The sequence below is a fragment of the Argiope bruennichi genome, chromosome 7, assembly GCF_947563725.1.
Source record: "Argiope bruennichi chromosome 7, qqArgBrue1.1, whole genome shotgun sequence".
Lineage (NCBI taxonomy): Eukaryota > Metazoa > Arthropoda > Arachnida > Araneae > Araneidae > Argiope > Argiope bruennichi.
The window spans coordinates 123463543-123483159 of NC_079157.1; the positions used below are offsets into that span (position 1 = coordinate 123463543).

General features: G+C 31.5%; 1 protein-coding gene across 1 annotated transcript; it reads right to left on the reverse strand.

Annotated features, from left to right (window-relative positions):
* Positions 1-4382: 4382 nt before the first annotated feature.
* LOC129976063 (noggin-3-like) lies at positions 4383-18015 on the reverse strand. The gene is made up of 3 exons (XM_056089424.1): positions 17779-18015; positions 8598-9118; positions 4383-5863 (listed from the first exon to the last, which is right to left on the reverse strand). The coding sequence occupies exons 2-3, from the start codon at positions 9095-9097 to the stop codon at positions 5545-5547; spliced, it is 819 nt and encodes a 272-aa protein (XP_055945399.1). The 5' UTR covers positions 9098-9118; positions 17779-18015; the 3' UTR covers positions 4383-5544.
* Positions 18016-19617: the final 1602 nt, after the last annotated feature.

The window sequence follows — 19617 nt, forward strand, 5'->3', positions numbered from 1 at the left end:
AGTTGGGAACGGAAGGGTGCGCAATGAATACGAGGTTTTGTCACAGTGATGCAATTTAGGTAACAAAGAGGCAGTTTAATATACAGGGTGGATATAATTAAAGTTCCTCTTTGAAATGGTCATAAAAGGGGATCTACTGGACCAAATGTTTTCAAACTTGGTGATAGTTTAAAAGAGGTCATGGAAATTTCCTTTCTGCCAAAAAAAGTTCGAAAACGGACCACCGGAGGAAAACTGGCGCTGTATACAATATTGTTAAGCAAAATACGACATAAAGACACCGGTTTCATATGTATTTGATCGTTTCTGAAACGTGTTACATAGCATTTTCAATGTGTGTTATCTCAAAAGCACTGTTTATGGTGATAATCTAAACGATTTGGCGGAATTGAAAGATGCGATACACGTAACATTCCTCCTGATACGTTAAGAGCTACTGTTGAGAATGCAGTAATACGATTTAACTTGCTTTCAGAAGATGGATGACGTCACATTGAACATACTTTGTAACACGTTTCAAAACGATTAAACGCATTTTAAATGGATGTCTTCATGTCTTATTATGCTTAGCAATATTGCATATAGCACCATTTCGCCCCTGGTGGTGAGTTTTTGAACTTTTTTTGCAGAAAAGAAATGTTCATGACCTGCTTTAAATTATTACCAAGTTTGATAACATCTGGTCCAATATGCTTTCCTTTTATGACTATTTCAAAGTGGAACTTTAATTATAACCACACTATATTGGAACCATTAAAAAAAAATCCGAACTCGGAATTTTGATGGATTACCACGTTTTAAACCTCCCTGAGCTCGAAAAACACATTTTTGGAAAATGTCTGTCTCTCCATCTGCGACAAAAATGACTCAAAAACTTTTTCAGCTAGACCGATGAAATGTAACCCTTTGGGCCCCACCGAGACATATATGTCCCGCTTATATTTTTAAATAATCCAAAGGGGTAAGTAAGTAGAGAATTCATTGAAGTGCATGTCTCAATGGTTTTCTGTGATTACATTCACATAATAGCGCGATTTTTTCCCATACCCACTGTATTTTATATGTTCACCTCAAACCTCAACGGGACGCATGTTCCCCATTTAAAGAGATCACTGAGACAAATATGTCCCACCTCCAACATTTCACCTATAGTTAGTTTTTGTTTTTATTTTAGCAGAATATAGCTATTTATACTTTATTTGATCCATCAAAACCCTATATTATCTTAATTTTGAAAAAGAAAAAACTGTTATTGAAAGGGTTAATGAGTTAACTGTTTCGACCTTTTCGGAAAATACATATCTAAATGGAGCGATGACGAGTGTATTTGTCAAACACACAGTAAGTGTAACATGAAATGGTGTTGTAATGAAATAACTTCTATTTTTTATTTCAGTAATCACATTTATTTATTTACTTAAACTAACATGCATTTTTTGCATATGAACGTTAAGAAACATAAAAAAAAAGTTTATTATTTTAATTTGCTGTTAAAGAATGGTATTGAGCAAAGCATGGAACAAAAGGATCCTCAGCCCTGTTTTTATTACCAGGCGTGCCACTTATTGAATGGTCTAAAACAATGGGTGGTTGCCTGATGACTTCTGACTAACTAACACAACACTTATGAAAAACAATTCATATTATAGGGTGGATTTTTTATAATAATTATTAATGATCTTTTATTTATTCCTTTGATTTTGACTTGGCCTCGAAATATTTTAAACATCTTAAAATTTACGATTATGTTTGAGTTGTTACTAAAATTGTAATTCAAACTTTAAGTTGTCACTACTTATTACTCTCGACGAATAAACTCGATATAACGCAAAATGTTGTACTCTTTCCCATGACGCGTTTCCTCATCAGAAGCAGTTAACTGGTTAGTATATGATCTTCACACCACATTTTGAACAAAATCTATTTCCCAGAAAGTTTGTCTATCTATCTTTTCAATTATAAATTAACACACGATAACTATTCAATGGAAAGAGATTAAAGGCATACACTTCGGCAGACGGATTTAACTATAGTGTAGACACTTGACAAATTTTAAGCCAAATTTTAAGCCAAAGCAATTTAAGGCCGACAATCTTTCGGTCTGCATTTTCAGGGCCACGCAAATGCAATCATTCAAAAAAGCAATGATTTAAGTATATCAAATTTGGTACAAGATTTTGTGACTACAACTCTCCTTTTGCATCAAATTTTGGTTTCAATCGGTTCTAGAAACCTCATCTAAAGCAAAAATCCCCCTTTGTCAGAGAGGATGCGAGAATGTTTTGGGGAGACAACTCCGACTGGCTGGAGTTATGTAGCGAATGACTATTGAAAGAGTTTTGCATGTGTATATTAATAAAAATAGAAATATCATGAGAGCATTCATTTCTTAATTCTTCAGTAATACATTGCATAGGAAAGCATATAACATTCAAGGTAACACATAAGTGGGTTTGGGATTTAATTTTTCAAATCTTCAAAAAAGTAATACAATAAATGTTCGCTTTCTTGTTATATTTAAACCATTTTCATTTCAGTCATCAAATGACGAGGAGAGTACACATGTGCAATAAAACAAATGTTTGTCCCTGTGATACAATTTAGGTAATAAAGAGACTGTTTTGACGCAGTCGTTCAATTTGCGAAAATTTAAACTGTTGCTGTTTGGGACGACAAAGCTTACGGTTTTGGTGATATGTAGCAAATGCATATTATATTTATTTTATATGCTTTTGTTAATAGAAATATCAAGTATACATTAATTTCTGAATTCTGCAATAATACACTGAACAAGAACATTTAAAACGACATGTAAGCTGGTTTGGGGTTCGAAATTCCAGAGTTTGAAATACGTCATACATAATATAGTACACTCCCGAGTATCCAACCTAATGTGGAGGAAGGATTGGCTGGATAGGCTGGAGTTCTATAAATTCATTTCTTTGATCACCAACACCAGAAGATAGTTTTTATACCGAAAGCCACTGTTATAATACGTATTTTCTCACTTCTTATTGAGTACAAAACCCTCCATTTATCTCAAGCTGAACGCGGCCACGGCCCGATGAATCATAGAAGCAGCTGGCGGTAACGTGACAAGTTGAAATAGGAGGCTATGTACTGGTAGTTTATATTTGTTTATACACTGCACTGCAAGTTTCAAGAATTTATAAGAGAAAAAGTAATTAAAGGACACAAATTGTTCAAACTTTAACATAAACTCTGTAAGGTCTAACTTAAATGCAGGAAACATAAACAAAACATTAATGGAAACCGTAGGCCTAATTCTTAAGAAAATTATTTCAAATTGATTTTATTTTTCTATGATAAATGCTTACACAGATACGAAAAGGTAACCCTACGATGCTTTTAAGCAAACCTGCATATCTTATGCGCAGCACATAAGATGGATCGATATGAACATCGAAACTGACAGTTTACAAGCAGCAGTGGAGAACATCATACACCGTGTGCAACATGCTGTACACAGGAAGGTCAGAATATTGAAAATGTTGCACGGCTTTAAAGGGACCTTAATATTGATGAACGAAAGATTATTTTCTTTAATTTTTATGAATTCATTCATAACTGTACTCCCATAGCGCCAGTATTTCCCCTGTCGGCAACTTTATTTATTTTTTTATTTTTATTTATTTTGCGGAATTTATCTCCTCATGCTTACCGCAGTCTGCATATGAAATGTGGTTTCTTTTTGTTCATTCGTTTCAGCTACAGATACCGACAAAGAAAGTTATTTTATGGCCACCCTGTATTACCTATTTCATTTCCAAACGTGTACTGACAATAACAAAGAATTTTGAAAAGATAGCGGTTAAAAATTTAAAGTGTGTGGTAAAATAAATAAATTTCTTAAATAAGAATCTTGTGGATTTATAAATAACATTTCTTCAAGTTTATTTTTAAATAATACATCTGCATCTGTATCATAAATAATTTGTGAGTGATATTATAGATAGATACTAGCCTAAATCAGTGGTTGGTTTATTGTGTCCGGAACTACAGATTTTATCTGGAGAGTCATAGATTTTTTTTAAAAAATGCATTTTAATTTAAAATAATATAATTAATAATCGTACCAGTTAGGAACAGATTATAGGAACTTTTATAAACGCAGTCATAACTTCATTCATTGTTTTAAAGAATTCGTAGCATTAATGAATTTTTGTAACATTTTCCTAGTCTCTTTTCAGATTTATAATAAGTTATATTGATTTTGCCGAAGCAAGTTTTTAAATCTTCTCTTAAAGTAGGTTGCAAGTACCTGATCCAAATGCAAAGCAAAATAAAAAAAATCCATAAAAAAAGTATAGAAATTTTTGGGGTCAGAAAATATTTGTCAACAAAATAAGTCACAAAAGATGTTCATTCTTTGCAAAATTTTATTGCAATCATTTTTTTTTTCAAAAAGATAAATATAATCGCAGTAAAAAAATTCATACATTTTTTCCACCATATGGCCAGCATTGGTGAAAACTTTGCTATAGGATCCTGCCCTTTACATATTAACTTTGTACTTTTGAAGTACACAGCAACATATAGGTTGCGAATCAAGATTCAGAAAATATATTTTTTCTCTGCGGTTTTTCATAGGTAAGATTTTAAACAAATCTATGTTTCAACGGGATTCTTTAGGGAATGAGTTGCACATTTTTTTCAAAATTATTATTTAATTATTATTTCATTAGCAATATAAGGCTTTTAAAAAGGAATTAAATTAATATTTCGATTTATTGAACTTGTTTTGTTTCCTAGAAAAGATGTTTATAAAGAATCTTAGATAAAAATAAAGTATTTAGTGCTACTAAGTAGTGATTCTTTCATTTTTGACTGTTATAAAACTCGTTGTTAATTAAAAGAAATTGTCCATTTACACAAAGATAAATAAAAACTTTAGAAATCATTTAAAAATTCCATCAAATAATCTTTCTTTTATAGGACAAATAAAAAAACCAAAATAATGAGAAAGTGAATGTTAACAGTTTTACATAAAGCATACAATCAATATCAGCTGAAAATTTTTAATAGTGTAACTTACAACAAATTAATATAAAAATGTATCTTTTTTTTTCATTTCATTTACAATTTATGTTGACATTATTCGAGTAAAAGCACATGAGTGTTGTCCAAATTTCTACAAACTTACATATATTCACTTGTTTTATGATTTTTTTTCGGTTTGTACCGAAATTGAAATGTTTTAATTTTCATAAAATTTCGATATTTTGTACATCAATAAATAGAAACCAAAGTACACTGATCCCATTTTAAAAATCCACTATTCCGCACCTCCTTTCCAAGAATCTCATTCGTGTACTATCTTTGAAAAACTTTGTATTAGTTTGCTTGTAAATAAGGCCCATGTGCCATTTCTTTTCTTTAGTTATTCAATTGGAATTGGTTTCCTGAAATCGCATGGTTGTTAAGTATTTTCAACCATGCTCCATTTTGATACAGCGAATAAATATTTGGAATTTGACCTTCATCGACATTCAATATAAAAAAGGGCTTCGTATGATGAGAGCCTTAGCAGGTGCAAAGGCAGTCATTTGTGATTGGGTAAGGGACGCGGATCCAACTGCATTTGAGGTTGGCTGGTTGCTCGCCTTCGTTGATCTTGCGCGGCCACTCTTTGCTCTTCTGGTCTTTGGAATGCTTGAAGGCTTTTCGACGACCCTTTCCTTTGGGTACCTTGCACTGCCAGCGAAGAACATGCAAAGTGGTGGTTCCAGACGGTACACAGTGCATGCCTGGAGGCCAGGAACAGGTACCTGGTACACTGGCACATTCTCCACGTCTGATGTATCGAGGCCAAAACAAGTTTCCAATGTCTTCCCAAACATACCTATTAAAAAAATTGCAACATTTAGTTTAACTTTTAGCTTAAAAAATTTAATCAAATCTGTATGAATTTGATAATGTAAAAAAGAAACGGTGGATTCTATTAAGAATTCTTGAGAATAACTCATTTAAAATGAATAATTTTTTATGCATATATATTAAACTATAAATATTTCAAATATCCTTTTAAGAACCTTTTGAAAAGAAATATATTTAATAAATGACATTCAAAGATACATGAGAACGAGATATGAAGATTATATAACAACTACACATCGAGTAGAATAAATTCTTATTTAGATATAGTATTAAATCCCAAAAAGTGTTAATTTCTGAAAACTTATACTTTTCAATAGTAACCCCCCCCCCCTACCTCTCGTCGTCATTCCAATGAAACCAATGTGAATGAATCAGTCTGTATAAGAGAGTACAAAGGCAAGTATAAGATAGCGAATGTATTACTAATTTTCTTCAACCTCTTCTTCGTTTCAAAAATAATTTACTTTTTCATTGCATTTAAATTCCCTTTTTTTTTATTTATCTACTTTCTGGTATTCGTCCAACTGTCATGTCTACTTCTGAACAACACGCGTCTTCCCGCTGGTGTGGTGCGGAAGTTTGGAGAAGGGAATGCCAACTCGGGTGTCGTCTTCGACATCTGATCGCTGTTCTAAACCACGATGTCCATTTCAAAATAGCCCTAGTATTGCTTTAAAACAGGACATTAATATATCTAAACTAAACTTGAACAGCGCCCCTGGATGGACGTTTAAGTTTTAGTCAGTTTTAGACGGAAGATCACAATTAACGTCACTTCAACTTGGAAGAAAACTTATTCATAGAAGCATTCAAAGTGATACTAGGACATTCATAAAGATAGAACTGATGTTTTTATAGAATATCAGGTGATCCTTATTTCATTTGTTTTGTCCTCGTGGTTTCCTAGCATTATTAATGTCTCGCGCTGTCCTAATTGTGCTCAATATTTGTACTACAATGATGGCCGTGTGAATTACGAACATTCACTGAATGACGAATATTAAAATTATCGTACAGGGTTTACTTTTCGCCAAACTCTTTCCTGGACCTTGTTGATTTTTTGGTAGATTACATTCCATTTATTTTCAGAAAACACTGGTATTAACATAAGAAGCATATCTGCATTAGAAAATGGTATCTTTAATGCAAAAGGCAATGGCTGTAAATGTTTTTAGAGGGATGCAATAGATGCATCACAAGTTTAATGAAAAATTTAGAGCAGCGGTTGCTTTAATGTCATTAAATAACGTATGTAGATACAATGGTAAGCGGAACATCGTATCAACAACAAACCTGCCGAGTAACCTAAAGTATTAAACAACTGTTTGAAACGCATTCACACGATGCGTAAGATCAATTTGAATCCCAATTCTTGAAGCTAATATCATATGAGAGGTGATAAGAATATAAACTGATAATTTAACTTCAATTTATTTTTACACGAGAGGACATAATTGATGCACGGGAAATAACGGTGGAACACGTCTGTTCTCACCGAAACACAAGAGGAAAGTCTGAGAAATCTTTCCTTCAGCGTTTTTACTGAGATTTCATAGGGATTTCTTTGACATATATCGATTCATTAAAGAGAATCTTGGATATTTTTGGAAATCATGCACTATCTCTTGGCATATGAAAAGAATCATTACCAAGCCATGAACAAGAAGGGCTGAAAAGAGTCGCCTGCAACTTACTCTTAAGGCAAAAAGCCCATAGGATAAATAAATTTATCAGTGAAGATAGAGATCTTTTTTTGCCTCCCTAGCTTTCAACATCAAGTTCATACTTAACAAGGATTAAGTGGGGGGGGGGAGGAAAGCACCACAGTTTTTTCACATACATTTGTATTCATAAATGTTTTTCAAACAGAGATTTTCTGTTTTACTATTAATCAAATTGTGTGTTTTTTATAATTGCCTCCTCATATAATTTGTCAGGATAACAAAGTGAACACAGAATTCATGTGTTGTTTTCATACATAATCTTTCTGTGTAATATTATTCCAAATAATTTTTGAAAGTAGAAAATCTTTGTAAACGGTTTCTTATTATTATCATTTCTTATGTTTTTAAATTCTATACATAGTTATTTTTGCTCTTCCTACTGTAAATATTTTGGTATTGAATAAAATTCCCGTAACATGCCGATCAAACCGTTCAGTGACAGAATGGTTATGGATACGGGGTATGAGACGGCGTTCTGTCCCATGGATGTAAAGAACATTTTACCCCTTCCCCTACAATGTGAGAATATTTTTACCGAGTCATCAATTTATGTTAGGAATAATTAAATAAAAAAGTGGGACTTGAATTGGGAAAGAAGAGAATTTCATAATTAAATAATAGAGAATAATTTAAAATAAAAAAATAGCTAATTAATTAGGATTTAAATTAGATTAAGATGTGTCATTGCATATATATGTATCTTGAATGGTAGAATATTTATAAATAAAAATTATAATTCAGATTTATAAATATTCTTTGTACATAAACACTCCAAAGGTGAAATATTCTTGCAACAGAATTCCATTTTGCCTTGTGTTTCCTAAGAGTCAGAATTTTTTATGTCAGAGTTAAAGATAAAAAGAAAATCACTCTTGTTGTTTTGATATAACGCAAAGTATAAAATGTAAAGTAGCACAGATTAAAACGTATATAATTTCTTCTAATTAAAGTACTTTATAAATGACATTTCAATACCTGACAGGGCACGAAGCTCTCTTCAAAAGCCAGGCCTCTACAGTCTTCACAAACATTGGTTCCTCAAGAACTTTTGATCCTCCCATTTGGGCCAATTCTACACTCAAATTGGAGGCTTGGAGTTGCTTGATGAGGTCCGCGTGTTGCCAGTTATCATGCCGGACAACGTAGGTGGCCCCGCGATCCGGATCCTTGTTGGCCAGTGCCGGAGGTTCGTCGATGGACATCCATTCCGGACTGTAGTAGTTCCCCAAAATCTCCAGCAATTGGTGAGGGTCCAGATTCTTCTTCTTTGGTCGTCGGTTGAAGCGGCTGTTGATGAGGGAGTAACGCCCTCCACTTCCCATAGGAGACCCAGGAGAGATCCGCCGGTGGACGAAGACGGTGCCACTTGTTGTAGTTTCTACGCTGTCTTCGTAGCTTTCGGTTGTCGTACAGTCCACGGATAGGAGATTCGACGAAAAGAGGAAGATAATGATAAGTGCGGAGACCTTGAACATGATGCCGGATGCTAGATGAATCTAAAAAGGAGAAATAAAAATGTACTTTATTTTCCAGGAAACACATAAGAACGAACAGAAAGCAATAAACCCTTTATATTATTCTAACCGTCTTTATTGATTATCTTATTTGGCTAGAATATTAACTTTTTAGGCTGTAAATGATTAATAAGGAATGATTTTTTAAATTTAAAAAATGAAATTAATTAATTAAATGAATTAAAAATACATCAAATTTGATCAGCTGAAAAACGTGAATTCATTTGAATCAATTTACAGCATAAAAAGTAATATCTATTATTAAAAAATAAAAGCAGTAGTGAAACTCCTATTGTGGTGTTGTTCACCCTTGATTTGGTGTGGAAGTTTGGAGAGGGGATGCCAGCTGAGGTGCCGCCCTCGTCATCTGACCGCAGTTCAAAATGACTAGGTCCGTCCCAAAATAACCGTAGTGTTGCTTTCAAACAGCACGTTAATGTAACTAAACCAAATTAGACTCTCTTATTTCGCTCTGCATATTCTAATGAACAGCCTTTCGATTAAGAAGTATCAATGCTTATATTGGTTGGATAGAATGTCAAGATTTTTTTCCCTCCTCATTTATTTTGTAAATAATGTCACATTTCTGTGCTGCATTTTTCTTCTATAGTTCAACGTTTTACCATATTTCTATAGACTAGTTCCGTATTTCCATTAGCATTATATAATTTACTGTAGTTGATTTTTTTTAAAAAAATTTTCTGCATATTACTACACAATCATCCATTTTACACCACTACAAAGAAAAAAAAATTAACTTTACAAAGATAATACTTTTATTTACATACGATTGCTCTGTTATTTCTGTAATTTCAATATTTTTTTAAATCATTTTTAAGTGTCTTTTTCTACAATAAATATCTTTATTTTAGTTACTACATTTATACATGTTCCGTTGTGAAGATATTAAACACACTTTCGTGATAGCTTATGATAAATTTAAAAATAAAAATGATCAAATCAAACGTATTATCATGCTGCGTTGTTTTGATCGTGATATTTGAATACCTTTCAAACTTTTCAAATTGACAGCTGTATTCTTCTCTTATGAACAACAAGCAAATGTATACATGAGCGTTTCTAAACAGAAAATAAAAATTTTTGAAAATGTTAATAAATGATAAATTTTAAGAAATGATAACAAATCTGTCGTGAATAATACGAGAATTTTCATCATTCTGTATGCGAAGTAGTCCAGTTCCGTTCGTTGTTCTTCTTTTTGTGCCACCACTGAACCACCTGCACTCCTGAACCAACCACCCTGCCAGCATGGAATCCAACCTCCCTGTCACCACTGAACGAAGCAGTATTGAGATAATTTGTTGTGGCCGACTGCTATCTTGAGCATAGCTCGTCCACAACACTGATCGATTCACCAAACTGACATTCTCTTCGAGGTAATTGGTCACAAAGCGGTCAATCACTGACCTTCCTCCTCATCTTCTCGTGCACCTATCTTCCTATTAAACAAGGAGCAGGCCATCACTAAAAGAAAATCGTCTCCAAATTCTCGCTTCACAATAACGAAGATCCAAACACTTTCCATTTTTCAAACAGTTGGTGAAAATTTTTAACATCATGCCGCTCGTTGTGCTAAACGAATTCGCGTTCTTCTCGAGTCTACTGCATTCGAATTCGTAGAAATCAACCAATATTCGCAAGGTGTCTATTGATGATGTAAGCAACTTTTTAAAAACTTATTTGGAAGTTTAATTAGCTATTTTATATTAAGCACTATATCATTGAAAGTGATTTTTGTATTGTAAATGTTTACAGTCGAGATAAGGATATGTATATAAATGAAATAATTAATTACAAACGATTTATATTTCTATTCTTTTCCTCAGAATTTATGATGACAATGGCAATTAATATAAGAGACTTTCGAATACTATTCTGTAATTATTATTGATTAGTTTGTGTGATTTCGTATTTGAATAAATTTCGGGGAATAAAGATAGTTAAAAATAAAGAAATAAAAAAAAATATTAATGAAACAGAGCTTACAAATGAATTCCCTTCGATAGTTTATTTTATTTTTGACGTTTATCTATGATCTCTTCAGAAATGAGAAATTGTCATAATTTTTCATCCTGTTAAAAGAATAATTAATAACGACTTTCCCAAGCAGCAAGTGACAGGAGAATACAAGGCCCTTCAAACATAAGTTGACGCCTTTTAACGGCGGCATCCAACTGACTTTGTTTATGAGTGTGAATACAAAAATGAGAGGAAAAGGCAAGAATCTCCTTAAAAGCTTTTGGAGAATTATATATCTACTTCAAACTTCCGATTTTTACATTCAAAGAATGAGGAAAAAAAATATATTAAGTAAATGTACAAAAAATAAAATAAAATGTGACTGTATTTTTTTGAATTTCAGCCCGAAATTCTAAAAGTCTAGCTTGAGGGAAAAGTGTGTGTGTGTGGGGGGGGGGTGAGATGATTATAAGCTTCAGAAATGGACAAAATCGGACAAAAAAAGTTTCTAAAACATTGAAAAAGTACACTGCTAGATAACAAAACAGGAAGTGATGCTGGAGCATTAACTATATTTTAACAATTACTTTTTCTTTCCTCTTGTAAACAACATTGCTCATAATGAGGTAATCGTTAGAAATAAAGAATAATATGTATAGACATGGTTCTAAAGCTATGAGGCTTATGGGTATAGGTGAGGGAATATTTAAAAAAAAGAAAACAGTTCAATTGCTACCATATTCTATATATAGTAAAAGGATACCATATTCTGTACGGGGTAAACTAATATTTTTAAAAATTGAAAGTTATAAATCATTTATAAATAACAACTAAACACATAAAAAAAATCTGGAGGATTCTTCAAACGAAGAATCCACTTTCCGAATCAAAATTTTGCATTCTCTCTGGGGTTTCTGAATGTCTGGTCAATAAATGGATCACTCATTTCGCCAATGGCATAGAGAAACTAAATGGCACACAGGGCATCGTATATTGTTCGCCCTCTGCCATCATCACATATATAGGAAAGGAATTCATCCATTGGATGGCATCGGTCGATCATCGCCTCATCATATTTAGCTTAAATCAGCTGGAGTGGTTTCCTCACATTTTTCTCGTATATTTTCTAATAAAATGAAATTGTGTTTTAAAAATGTTTTTTTTTCAACCGATTGATACCAACCTGATTGATTGATTTCATATATTGAATCATTACGTTTTTATGTTTACATGCTTCTGAAAGAATAGATACGGACCGCGGTGGCCTGGTAGTAGGGTCTCGGCTTCGGGACCGGAGGGTTACTGGTTCTAAGTCCGATTCCACTAAAGAACTGTCGTATAAGCGGGTTAAATCCAAATGTTAATCCATGCTAAATCGGGGATAAACGTCCTCCGGTGGTGTGAGGGGGTGCCAGCTCAGGTGTCGTCACCGTCATCTGACCAGGGTTAAAAATTACGAGGTCTGTCCCAAAAAAGCCATAGTGTTGCTTTAAAGTGGGTCGCTACTATAACTAAACTAAAGTGTAAGTACAGACCGGCAGATGTTCAACCCCTTGTTGAATTTGCCTCAAAATTAGATGATAGGTGCCTACATTATGGATGCTTAATCTGTGCACCCAATTGTATTCATCTATCTTTCTTCTTTTTGCAGTTTACCGTGTTAACGTACATTCCAATCGTTGAATAGTCCGATTTTTTCTGAATAAATTTTGCCCAAAATTTGAATCTACATATTTAAAGACCGTAACCAAATTTTATCCGTATTTGTAACGGAGTTCATTTAAATGACGTTACAGACATGATAAACGTTAATGCGCTTGCTATCGATAGCTAACTTCTCTGTTCTGGACTGTGAATATAATTGAAAACTGCGAGATTCGGCTTGCGTGATGTAAAAATCGTTCAAACCAATATTTAATAGGACAGAGCGTTGAACTGTAGAACTACAAATTTGACCTGTAGGTTCTGGACTAGAAGTTGCGCTTTAAGAAGGTATTTTACAAATTTTTTAATTAAAAATGAATTGAAATCGAACTTTTCCTTCAATAATTTCTCAATATTATTGCATGAAGTTTGATTCCTCATTATTATTTTAAAAAATTAGCTTAGTAGTGATATTAATTAATCTATTATAATGCAACTTTTTAAAAAATGTTAATAGATTTTTAATAGACATTTTATATTTTTCATTACTGAAGCTACTCTGCTTGTACAATCGCACAGTGGAAATATTTTATATATTTTTACGTAACACATTATGCATTATATGTTTTATATTGAACGTTATATTTGATACACGTTATATTTGAAAAAAAATTTTGAAAGAAAAAAGATAATGTAAAGATAATTAATCGAAATCTAAAATGAAAATGCGAATGAAATCTAAAAAATTAACACATAATTACGTTCCGAACTACAGTTTTGAGTCATTTTAACATGTTAAGGTCCAAGTAAGTCGTCGATCATTCACACTGAACCTCCGTTTGAGTCGCGTCAGTCACTGGTGATGGACGTTAAATTTTCTCTACAGATTATGGCAGGCGCCGATGATTGACAATATAAAAAACAATATAAAACAAAAAAACCGACCCTTTAATAAATTATTAAATGCGCTTATGAAAATAGTTTAATGAGTTTCATTAAAACACGGTAAATACTTTGTGTATAAGATGAATCTAAACTTTGAGAATATCGGAGGAGAACGCGGGACAAACGGAAAGGAATGCAATATCATCTAGGCGTGTTAAATGTTAGCTTAGTAAATCAGCTTAGCATGTTAAATGTTAACTTAATAGACTCAGCTTAACGAGTTAATTGTTAGCTTTAAATTAAACTTAACGTGTTAATTGTTAACTTTAAAATAAGCTTAACGTGTTAATTGTTAGCTTAGTAAAATCAGCTTAGCATGTTAAATTTTTTATTAAAATTTTAGATAGCGCTATGGTTTTATAGAAGTCTATACACTGCTTTCTTTTCTTTTTAAAATTTCAGGATATGCAGTATAGATTAGTAGAAAAAATATAAACGGCTGCATCTGCAACGAATATTGGTTTATACATTTTCACAATTTTTTTTTCTTTTTGTTTTTTGAAAATTAATTCATACATAAAGTTTATTTGGATAGAATAACGTTCCGCATTGTAGGATAGGGAATCGGAGGCTGTTTATGGATAAAATTTATAACTTTAAATCTTGGTCCAATGACGAAGACACCACTTGACATGCTACCATCCTTTCCTTCCACACCAGCGGAAGGATGTTTCATCCATATAGAATTCACATGGACCACGTCTGCAACGTTTCTTTGATAAAATCGGATCTTCAATATATTGTCAACGAATCATAATGACGAAATTAAACTTATAAAGAATATACTGTGCGAATTGAAACATCGCGCTTTATTAATTGGATTAAAAAAGCGCGAGCATTGATATGTAGGCTGCTTAGTTGTTTATTTCTAAAATTTTTGATATAGGTGTTTGGAATGTAATGAATTATATTTTATATCATATGAATCCATCAGTGTATTGCCACAAAAATTTGGGGAAGATAAAATTTTTTTTGCAATCCCCTAGCTTTAGTCATATTGCATAAAATATTAGTTATATTTTAAATTAAAGCCTTTTTCTTTTAAATGTTTATGTACATTAAGTTTTTGCGCTCAAAACTGAACGAAATGTAGAATTTGATTGAATTTCATCATTTTTTTTTTTTTTGCAATTAATTGTCGCATAAAGAAAGAGCTACCTCTTATTAGAGCGATCTTTCTGGGGGTCGCCATTGAAATTGCCTCAATTCATCTAAAATAAGGATATATGAAATTTCATATGTCAGTCAGTTTTAATCATATGCCTTGGAAATTGTTTAAAATGTGTGTCAAGAATGTTTTACTAAATGTAGCCAATAAAGCATTCGTAATGTATAAGAATTTAGACTTCGTGACATTTTTTCAGTGCATTTATCGGTTCAAATAACATAATATATAATCCTTTACATCCTGTTGAACATATTTCTGGTAATTAAAGGTTTAAAATGAAGTAATTAAGCTACGATAAGAGGAGTGAAAACCTAGTTTAATGGAATATTTGTAATTTTAAATTGACCAGTTAACAGTTTCTGACGAGCCTATTCGTCATGGAAAAAGTACAACATTTTGCATTATGATGCATTTATTCGTCAGAAAAAATAAGTAGTGACAATTGACAGATTGAATTACATTTTTTGTAAAAACTCATACTCGTCAATTTCAAGATGTTAAAAATATTTTGAGGCCAAATCGAAATCAAAGGAACAAATAATTATTAATAAAGGATTATTAATAATTATTATTGAAAAATATCCTGCATATAATACGAATTGTTTTTCTTAAATGTATCGCTTTGTTGTATAAGTCATCCTAGAAACAATTAGACACCCATAAGTTGCTTTAGACGATTCAATAAGTAGCGTGTATGCTAATAAAAACCGGGATGAGGATCCTTTTTCCCCATACTTTTCTCAATACTATACCACCAATATCATTCAGCAAATTAAAATAATAAGTTAATTTTTTTATGTTTCTTTCGTTCATATGCAAAAAATGTGTTCGTTTAGGTCAATAAATAAATGTGATTAATGCAATAGAAAAATAAGTCATTTCATTACAACATCATTTCATATGACACATACTCTGTGTTTGACAAGTACACTCGTTAATGCTAAATTATTGAAACACAATTTAGATACGCAGAGGTCGAGGTTTTCCGAAGAGGTCGAAATATTTAACTGGTTAATGGACTGGAGTGTTCATTGTTCAGCTCGCGAAGATCGCATTGAGACCTAAGACTGAAAATATCACGCATCATGTTCGGTTGTTAGCAATGCTTCATCAATAGTTTCTTCTTGATTTTTTTTTTCATAAATAGTTTTTCTTCAGTATCTTATGACAAAAAAATCACACTATTTACAATGGAGTGCATAAATTAGTTTCTCTATATCTTTCAAGAATTTGACAGACATGAAGAATCTGATATTGTTTTAAAAAACTAGCGAATTTTCAAAAATTTTATTTCTTGCTTAATTTTTTTTTTTTTTTTTTTTTGTCTTTATAATATTGCTCGACATCTTCTATCTGTGAAAAAGACGAACTTTGACGTAATTGCGCCGAAATAATATCACGTTGTAAAGAGAATTTTCCAAATTTGCGTCAAATAGTTTTCCTGATATTTGTCGCTTACTGCACTTCTGATTTTGTTGTATCATCTGCTCTTGGAAACAAATGATCATCCGGTTCAAATATGAGTGATATAGGATGAAACCATCACTTGAATGCCATAAATTGACATAATTTTTCCAAATACACATAAAAAAGCGTGATATTTCATTAAAAAACTGTTCGAGAAATTTTATATTGCTGGTTCAATGATGTACAACAGTCCATATTGCACTAGTATAATTTTTATTGATGGCTGCATAGGTTTATAGTTAGAGAAAAAAAAATACTGATTACTCGGAACGTGGCATCGAAACAACTACTTTCATTATTTCTATAATCTTTCCAGTTTAGGTGTTTAAATGTAGAATCTTTCCAATGCTAAATGTGTGGTGTATAAAATGATTAATAATAACGCAGAAGATTTTTCTGTACATTTATTTTTAATCTCTGTTTAGTTTAAAACTATAAGAATTCTTTCCTTCTTGTTTTACATTTCAAAAGTAATTTAAAACAAATCTTTCATTCATTTATTTTCTCTTTTCCCTTTGTAAATGCATACATAAAAAAATGTTAGCATTTTTTTTAAATGCTAAAACTTGTCATAAATGTAATTTCCAACCAGCAATAACAAATATTCGATACATTTCTAAAATGGCTTCTAACGAAATTATATGTATACAATTTTACAAAGGAAAGAGTCTTCCAAATGGTGCTTTTATACTAGCCTTACTAAAATGTGTTATTTCATTTTTCGAAACAATTCATTAAAAGCTTGAATTATGAAAAAAAAAAAAAAATTCATTTCAATATTTCATAAAATTTTTATCCTTCTGTATGCACATAACTTTTATTATGAATTTGCTGATTGCTTCGAAGAATGAAAGGAAAGAATATTTTAAATTATGCTTTTCTCTTGGACTTATTAAACTGTGTTTTCCTTTCCTTTTCCGAAAAAATTATTCATTAAAATCTTGAATTTATTATGAATTATGAAAAAAAGTTCAATATTTCATAAAACTTTTATTATAATTTGCTTATTACTTCAAAGAATGGACTTTAAAAGAAACAGGAACATTTTAAAAAAAGAATTACAATTCCTAAATAACAGTTAGTTGCTTTTAAATCTTTTTAAAAAAATTTAAACTGGATATTCGTCATAATGTTGGAGAAAATTGCCAGAAAAGTTTAATTATTTTCATCTTTTAATAAATTTAATAATTTAGACTAGAATTAGCTTTAAATTGCATTTTGTTAAATTTTAAATTTATTCAATCGTATTTTTTAAAGTATAAAATGTTTTCGAAAATTTTTCGTGTAAACGGAAATTGAATATTTTAGGGATATTTCATGGAATACGGTATTGTTAAATTTGAACGCTACATTAGTTTAAAAAAAAAGGGGGGGGCTTAAATTATTTTTAAACGGTAATTTAGATACATTATTCCACAATACAAATTTTAAAACTTACCTAAATAGATGTGATGATTTTACAGGTATTCTAAAATATCCAATATTCTTATGAGCTGTTGATATATGCAATCTGAGTCCTGCAATATATCCGATTTGCAGAATCGATGGTCGAATGTAATAGAGAAGGAATCAAAAGAAGAATGTTTTTATGGTCTTCTTAATGGTTGGATGGGCAAATGAAAAAGGGCCACCTTGCGCGGGCCTTTATATGTGAGTGTTCTCACAAAAGCATTTCGAGGGTATGTTTATCAAAACGGGAGTCGGGCATGAAGTGTTTCGAAAACACTTATGCTTTTGAAATTTTGGTGGCAAATATGAAAAAGAACTTCTCTTTTTTATCATTTTTCTTAATATAATTTTTCCTTTTTTGTATTGTTTGTTTTATTGTTAAGTGGTCTGTCGCCCTTTTGATATCTTTTTAACCTACCCTTTTGTGCTATTCTGACAGCGCGCTTTCTTCGAGCCTGGGTTACCGAGTGAAAATATTTATCGCTTTTATTGGCGAGAATGAAGGATTTCAAGTGTAGTGTTGCGTATCTTGTTTCATTTGTCCATTGAGTGTCAATCAGAAATATGTTAATTGAATGTCGTAAAAGCGAATAGTTTCTTTTTATATAAACAATGTGGTGGTGGAATGGATGAGATGCCATTTCAAGATTTCGTCATTATAAAATTCTTTACGTTCCTAAGGGTTGACAAGAGATTCTTTTCTTTCAAAAAGTGTCTCTTGAAGTTTGAATTATCTTTTATTATTATTTAAAAGAACTACTGAGAAAAATTATTGCATTTTTATGCGTCATGAGATTTACTTTCATTCAATACGAATGAATTTGTAATTTGTTCGATAAGAAATTCTATTTTAATTAAAAAGTCTTGTATTATTTTATAGTATCAATTCTGTTTTCAAATTTAGCTAATATTAAAAGAAAATTTTCACTATTAAAAGCACAAAGTCTTTATTGAAATTGTTGATTTTTTAAAAACCTATTTTGCCCCAAAAGCCTGGAATATTATCTATATATCTTGTTTTATGTGAAAACTAGGTATCTCAAATTTATTATCAGTTCTTGTAGAATACAATCATGATTGTTTTGTATCACAAATAAATATTACTAACCCATGTAATTTATTTCTGATGAAATTGCTTCTCTTTTGCTACTACAAAAAGAATATCTATAGTCAATTTTATTACTATAGTGAACGGTAGTAGTTCAATATTTTAATTACTTTAAATATTGTCACGTAGATAAACCGTGTGTTAACTAAAGTCAAAGATAATGCTCGCTAATCACAACTCGAGACTTTATTCAAGGAAATAAACCTTACATTTGTTTTTATCCACAAGACGAAATGACTCGAATCTTCCAGATTTAGAACGATACAGAAATTATAAGAACATTCTAGAGCAAACAAGAAATAACAGATAGTAAATCAATAACAAAATAATTTTTAGTCAACTTGCCTGCAGTCAGATACGAACTGTCGCTTTCTGTTCATAATTGCATTCTACCATTTTGCTATTCAATACGCGCCAAGTTAGAAGTTTCGTTACAATATTTATATATTAGTTTGTCCTGACACTAAGCCAAGGTTCCCAGACTGTGGTACTTGTACCATTTAGGGGACATCACATTATATGATAGCGTAATTTTTCAATAAAAAATTAAAGTTCAAAATGAATGCAAAATAGTTCAATTTTTTTGCATTTTGTTTAAATATTTTTTGTATTATTTTGATAAACTTGTAATTCGTGTTTTGACAGATCATTTAAATGACGATATCCACATTGGCGGTACGCCATATTTTGAAACAGGATAGTTTTAGATATTCCATGCAA